At 26.8% G+C, this 7,790-nt stretch overlaps 1 protein-coding gene across 1 annotated transcript; it reads left to right on the top strand.

Moving 5' to 3' along the window:
- Positions 1-5,909: 5,909 nt before the first annotated feature.
- LOC111296960 (sigma factor binding protein 1, chloroplastic-like) lies at positions 5,910-6,785 on the top strand. The gene has a single exon (XM_022891464.2). The coding sequence runs from the start codon at positions 6,120-6,122 to the stop codon at positions 6,558-6,560; it is 441 nt and encodes a 146-aa protein (XP_022747199.1). The 5' UTR covers positions 5,910-6,119; the 3' UTR covers positions 6,561-6,785.
- Positions 6,786-7,790: the final 1,005 nt, after the last annotated feature.

Raw genomic sequence — 7,790 nt, forward strand, 5'->3', positions numbered from 1 at the left:
TAATTTCGACTAAGCACTTTTTTAAATCAATAAAATAGAAATAAAATAAACAAAAAGTAAAAATTAAAATAAAATTCTAAAAAATTTAATCTTAAAAACATGAATTAAACCCTAAACTAAATAGGGTGTTTGCAGATAATAATTATTTTATTGGAATGTGACAACATTTTCTTGGAACCTACAATTGTTCAAACAATAATACGGTTGATAAAAAATTATTATTATGCTGCGAGTTGGCATGGAGAAAAATTTTGGTTGTGAAGGATAACATGTGGGGAAATTTCAAGTATGAAATGTTGAATAAAATTTGTATATTTTCACTTATTTCTTTTGATTTAGTTCATGGAAGATGGTTATCCTGACAATTTTTAATTTATTTTAGAAAAAATGTATATGGTTTTTATAATATATATTTTTTATGAAAAAATTTAGGAAGACACATGTGAAGCACAATTTAAAGACATGTTGTAAATTGAAATGGAAAGAGCAATGAAACTTTTTGTTACAAATAACAAAGTAGAGTGCACAGGTCATAATAAATCTAAATGGATTAAGGTCCGAATTTGAGATGAACTAATTAACACGGAAAGATATACGAAATGATGGAAATTGAGGTCCAAAAAATTTAAGGAAAATAGTTAATAGAGAATGAAAGAAGCATTATGAAGCATACAGGTGATTCAGTTTCTTTTCCCATTCATGCGTACAAGATGGTAAAAAGTATTAAATTGGTAAAATTTTACAATCTTTTATATTAATTATTGCGTTTTGTTTCTATAAAGAATATTATTGTAATTGCGTGGAATCATAAGAGCTGGAGTGACTACTTATAAGGAAGTGTTTGATCAAACCCATAAACGTTTAAGGGGACACAATGATTTTGTGGACAACAGTCCAAATCTGTTAGGGTATATTTATTTTATTTTATTTATGCTTTAATTGTTGAAAATTAATATTTTTAATAGTTTCTTTTTTATATTGTTACTTAAATCAATGTGAATTATATATGTAGGAAAATTGTACTTTTTCATTGTATCAGCAATATGTTGAGGACTTGTTTGGTCATCCCGAGTTTAATTTGCAAGCCTGGTGTCAAGTAATTTGAGGGTTGCATAAGTTTATGGATTTGGGACTAAGCCACATGCTACGGATATGTTTCAGCCATATCCTCCGATGCTAGCTCATCCTATTTAGCCTATGGTTCTAAATCTGAATCAAAATTGAAGATCTAAAGAGCAAAGTGTTAGATGTGCAAGAATAAATCAAGGTGTTGAATTGGATGTTTCATTTCCATTATTAAGATATGATGGACTTTATGAAATTAATGATTTTTTCAATCAAAACACATCGATTATTTCATTATTTTGCCCAAGAGAGCATTTTTTGTGAAAAGAATCGACCACCTCCTTAAAAAGATCGATGATTTTGCACACAAAAATCTTTTTTGTAGCAAGAAGATTTTATTGATGAAAAATAAGGGATTACCAATAGAATGTTCCATCAATAAAACTTTTATTAAGGGAAATATGTCTTATATTAATTAAATTCAGCAATTATAAAAATTGTATAACGACATAATTTTATAGATTTGTGACAAAACATTTTGTTAATAAAATTAAAAGAAAAAATTCTTTAGTAAGACTTTTATCAATAAAAATAATTAATTAATTAATTAAATTCAATAATTACAAAATTTGTATAACGACAGAATTTTATAGATTTGCTACAAAATATTTCATCAATAGTAATGTTTTATGAAAATTTCTTTTGGGTAAAACTTTTGGCAATAATTTAATTTATGAACTAAATCACTAATTTTAAAAATATTTTTGTATAGTTGGCATTATTAATGATATATAAAAATCCATCTTAGCACCTATTAGATCAATAGCTCCAAAATTTGAATGTGTCAAATGACAATAAAAGGTCTCTGTTTTTTTTTTTTTTTTTTTCTGTATGAGTTTGATTTTTCTAGATCAATTTATTTTTCAAGTTTGATATTTTTTTATTTGTAAATTATTGTTAATTAAAATTTGAAAAAAGTACTCTCTTAAAATCATGAATAAAGTAGTTTTCAAATACACATATATTAATGTTAAAATTAAATTTAATCAAATATTTAAAATAACTAAGATCAAAGTTGAAAATTTTTTATGAGAAAAAATAAATTTAAGATGGTATTTATGGGAAAAAATAAATATGAATTAGTAGGAGTATTGAAGAACAAAAAAGAAAAGTAGCTTACAAATATGTTTTTTAATTTAATTTTTATAAAGAAATTCGCGATCTAAAATTAATAAAAAAAATAATAAATATTAAAATTTAAATCTCAACTCTATTAAATGTCACGAGTAATTAGATGAATTATTGCTTCAATTAATGTTTTTAGTTGAAAGTCTTGTTATATGATATATATATATATATATATATATATATATATATATAAAGGCTCAAGCCAACTATCGACTTTAATTCCAATTTAATTTATAGTACACTTGTCGATGAGACTTTAACTTAGTATAAAGAAAAAATTTTAAAATTTTGTAATTTTATGTTCGAATTGTACATGAATTTAATTATTTAATTATGTTATAATTTATTAATTGATTGTTTAATTATCATAATTTATTTATAATATAATAATTAATTATTTAATTAATCATATAAATTTAATACTTAATCATCAATCATCAGTATAGTTTCAAAATTTTATAATACACTTAATTGAGTAGCACACATCATAGCCAATATGATCATTCGCACCGGATCATTACTGCCAACCGGATCAAGTCATCGAACCGAACCGGTCGGAGCGTGCCATCTTGATCCTGATAGGCCACCATTGGTTTGATTACGTCACCCTATGCGGAAGGGGTGACGTCATAACACTAACCCGGCTTTCCATGAAAGCCACGTGGTAGAATTATTGGTACACTGACAGCTCCAGCTTCTGCCTTAGGTTTCTTCTTTCACGCCTTAAATAAGCGCGTTGTATACACGTTCTTCTTTGTTTTTTTTTTTTTTCTTCTCTCTCTAGAAAGGACCAGTGAACAATCAAATGAGTGACTGGTTAAATTTTATATGGATAATTAAATTAAATAAATTCATAATAGGTAAAGAGATTAAATCAGGCGTCTCAAATGAATTATGTTGGGTTAGTATAACATATTTAAATATTCATTCATACGTTAATGAATAGTATTGATCCAATATTATTTTTTAATGATTCGTACTAATGCGGTTTATAAAAGTTAAAGGCATTAGCCAACATGACATATGATTTCTAAGTTTCATTGATTGTATCTTGTCAAATACAATACTATTTTTCGTGTCAATATTTTTTTTAAATTTAAATTTTTTAAAAAATTATCTATTATTATTAAAAATAACATATAAAAGATAATAAATACAAAATAATATAAAAAAATATAATTTATGTGCTTCAGCTAAATGTTTACATCTACAAACATAGATAATAAAATCCATTAAATAAACATATTGAAATTACATTTCTAATATTAAAAAAAAAAACACATACACATTATCCATCAAAATGTTCAATAATACATATATAACTAAGGTTTTGTTAATTGGTCCAATATCATAAGTAAGTAAAATTTTATTGGAAATTTTTGATAAATTAGATATTAAATTTTCTTTATAAAAAATATTTTAAAAGATATGATCTAAGAGTATTTCTTGAAACTATTTTATAGTTAGGTTGTATACCATTTTTAATTAAATTATTAAAATTTTCATCATTTAAAAAACTAATGATTGCTCGAATCTCATTATAAATTTAGCTAATTGATTACGTTAATTATCTTGTGAAAAAGAAAATGCACCTAAAGACCTATTAGAATGCTAACAAAGTATAATTTGTGTGGGATCATTAGAAGTGGCGATGTAGCCTTGTGTTTTTCCTTATGTCTTTTCAGATAATCAGTCACTCTTTTTGTTTTATAACTAAAATCTTATATATATATATATATTATAAGTTTAAAGATTTAGATCATATAACTTTGAAAAAAATGTTAATTTATTTTTACATACACAAATTTAAATAAATAAAAATAATCCATATATCAAATAGTTTACAAACTAGTTAGATATAATTTATTTATCAATAATTTAAAATTTAATAAGTAAATTTATTTAATATAATTTTCTTATATAAATTACCAAAAAATAAATATAATTTCATTAGAATATAGAAGATAACATGAATACACTTAAAAGGTAGAAGCACATTTTTAAAAGTTATAGGTTAACATAGCACGATAGATTTGGGTTTGTGTATCGTGCTATGCTAGTTTACATATCACATGTTAGCATTAGCCTTTAAAGGGCTATGCTGTGCCGACTTATGGGCTTAAAAACTTTTAGCCTAATACCTCACACATATATGTATCGTGCTTGACCTAACTCGATTATTTAACAACAATTCATTTTTATGACGAATTATGTCATATCATAGGCCACTCGGTCCATTTGACACTTCTAATTTTAATATGTTTCATTTATTTTTTTTGCATAAGTTTAATTAAATTTTAAAATTTAAATTTTTAAGTGTGTTTTCATTTAAATTTTAGTGTTTGAAATTTTCTATTTGGATAAATTTGGATACCAATTTCATAACTTAAAAATTTTGAGAGATTTGAATATATAAGAAACTATAATTAGGGTGAATTTAATAAACACATACAAAATAGATTAGATTTGACTTTTATAATATGTTGTGTTAATTAGGAGGATGTGTATATATGTTGTTTGACTTAATTATAAGTGGATATATTTTTTATTAAATTAATTTTTTTATTAACTAAATTAATTTGATTTAAATAATTTAATGTTAAAAAGATAAGATTTGATTGTTTTAAAATAAAATATATATATATATTCAAATCCATGTATTTGAGTAAGGGTGTCAATTAATCGGATCGGGATATGGCAAATTTTTTCTCTATTTGATTTCAATATATTCTTTTAATATCTATTTTTGAACTTGATTTAATATTAAAATATTATTTTTATACTTAACTTGACTTGACTTTTGATTTTAAAAAAATTAAATTTTATCGAATCGAGACTAATCAAAATTATTCAAATACGAATTATTTTATCATTACTAAATTTGATTAATGATTATAATCTTTCTTTCTCCTAAAGAGAATACACAAGTCAAGTAAAATTATTAAAAATAATCATGATCCATGTTAAAAAAAAATTAAATCTCTTTTTTCTTAAATGAAAAATATGCAAGTCCATCGATTTGAGTAAGGATTTTAATCTTTCTTCCTCTACAAGAGATTCCATATGTGAAGTAAAATCATTGAAAATAACCATATGGATAAAAAATTCCTTCTCTCATTTTACTAGAAATCTTAGATTTAAATATCATTATATAAGAATTTAATTATTTAATTATTTAATTATGTTTTAATTTATTAATTGATTATAATTGTAACTTTTTATATTTATAATTAAAAAAACCCAAAGGAGTCCGGTAAGGGGTTTGATTGTTTGCTTAAAATAGAAAAAAAAATGATACTTCTTACTGTTTCTCTTGGCATATATTTAGTAGTTTCAAAATAATTCTTTGTTTGGAAAATAAAAAAAATGATTTTTATTTTTTCTTATTATTCTCAACTATAACTACTTTTTTTTTTTCGTTTTCACGGTAAGATTAATTTAAGTAAAAAATATTTTATAATTGATAAAAATAGAAATTAAATTTAAAAGTCTTAAAATTTGTGTAAAATCAAAATCAAACGCATATCAGTTATACGGAATACTGACAGAAGGAGAAAAAAATGACAGACAAATTATTTATTTTCCTCAAATGACTAATGAGTGTGTGAGTGAAGCGCGTTTTAACTAGTGTCTGGTTTGGTGCATTGATACGCCTTCATGTGTGGCTTGTATCCATTGGTTATACGGGAACGTCCCAAACTTTCTTTTTTTCATTTTGTTTTCCTTCTCTTATCATCTTTTCTGATCTTTTTTCCAGGAAACTTCTTTTTTTCCCTTTAAAATCCTATTTTTGAAAATCTTTTGCAGAGAAAATCAGTAGCTTTTTTTTTTTTTTTTTATGTAAAGAGAGAGTATCAAGGCCTGCAATGGATTATTCAATAAGCCGTTTGCAGGGAAGCAAAGCGGCCAAAAAGGCGAAATCCAAGAAGAAGAACAACAAGAAGCCTATCAAAGTGGTGTACATATCCAACCCCATGAAAGTAAAGACCAGTCCCTCAAAATTCAGGGCCTTGGTGCAAGAACTCACTGGCCAAGATGCCGAATTGGCTGACCCAACCAAGTTCACCGACACCGACGACGACGTCGGCAATCAGACGGTTCCGGATGCTGCAAAAAACAGTATTGATGATCATGCACAGGAGTTCCCTAGAGTAGGGGAACAACCAACTGGTCATCGTCATCATGAGCAACAGCACTCCACCATGGCTTATGATCAGGATGTCCCCTTTGAGACCTTTGACGAGGTTTTTACACCGTATATGCAAGAGAATTTTACAGGGTTCTTGCCTCCAGGCCTTTTCTTATGAATAAGCTTGAATGCACTAAGAAGCTAGCCTTTGATTAAATGTAAAAGGAGTAAGCTCTCTTAGGCCTTTTCTGCTGTTCTTTGGTCGTCTCATACGTACGTTTAATGCCTTGTTTAATTAATGCCATCTTTGTTTGAGGGTTTGCTGTGCTCTTGTTTGAGTGAATCTGATGATGTTATTGTTAGGGTTGCAAAGAAATATCGATGGATATATGATTGCTGTTCTGTCTTGTGTGCTATTGCCTTTTCTTGTCACTTCATGTATTGTAGGGCCTGTTTGGAAGGACTAAAACTAATTAGTGTGGGAGTATGGGTTAGAGACCCAACACATTCAATCTCTACAAGTACAGATAGGTGTATGAGATGCTTAATTAAGCAAATAGAAATCTAGCTAACTCTTTGCAAGCCAATTCCTTCATATGTTTGGGGTGATGTGAAAAAACGTGTCACAGAAATTGCAGCTTGGGTTTCTGAAAAGACTGTGGTTCTAGGAGGCTAAAGGCAAAACCAGTGGTGCAAATCGATTTTCCAGGTCATAAAAGGTAAGATTTTGTTCGGAAGCTCATCAAGCTAAAATTAAGTACTTACCAAAGCTAAAGTTGGGCATTCAGTAGAGTTTGGAGAAAATTTAAGGAATATCCATCCCATGCCACCTCCTTGTCATAACTTTTTCTTTGATTTCATTTCATAGTTTAACCCTAGAACAAATAATAATTACTCCTATAACACAATGTTGGATATGTGCCATCAGTTAATAGTTTTTTTTTTTTTATGTATTTTGTGTACATGCATTATTTATTTAGCCATATTAGTAGTAATTATAATATTGTGTTTGGGATTATATCAAACTTTATTTTTTGGTGCATGCCCAGAAAATAACTTCAAGTATATGTGCATAGATAGCTATATAAAAATAACTTCAAGTATATGTGCATAGATAGCTATATAACTTTTACAGTTGTAATTATACATGCATGATATACATAAAGACAGAAAAGCTTTTTGAAATTCATTGCATTTTGTCCTTTATTACACAATATTTTAGGGTTCATTTTCTTTAGTTTTGGCATGTTTTGTGGAGAAAGGAAATGCCTCTCTCATTCTCAACCTTGTAGTCCCATGAAAAGATGCTTTCCTCTCCTTGGCGGATGGATAGTGAGCTGTAAGCCTACTAGGTAGTGCGCACATTTTCTTTATAGTCTATACTACAAATTAAAGTGTACGTATATTT

Source organism: Durio zibethinus, chromosome 12, assembly GCF_047325235.1.
Source record: "Durio zibethinus cultivar Kanyao isolate XHJ-2024 chromosome 12, ASM4732523v1, whole genome shotgun sequence".
NCBI classification, from domain to species: Eukaryota; Viridiplantae; Streptophyta; class Magnoliopsida; order Malvales; family Malvaceae; genus Durio; species Durio zibethinus.

Excerpts from the sequence above, each read along its gene's own strand:
- LOC111296960 (XM_022891464.2), top strand. The coding sequence starts at position 6,120 with ATGGATTATTCAATAAGCCGTTTGCAGGGAAGCAAAGCGGCCAAAAAG.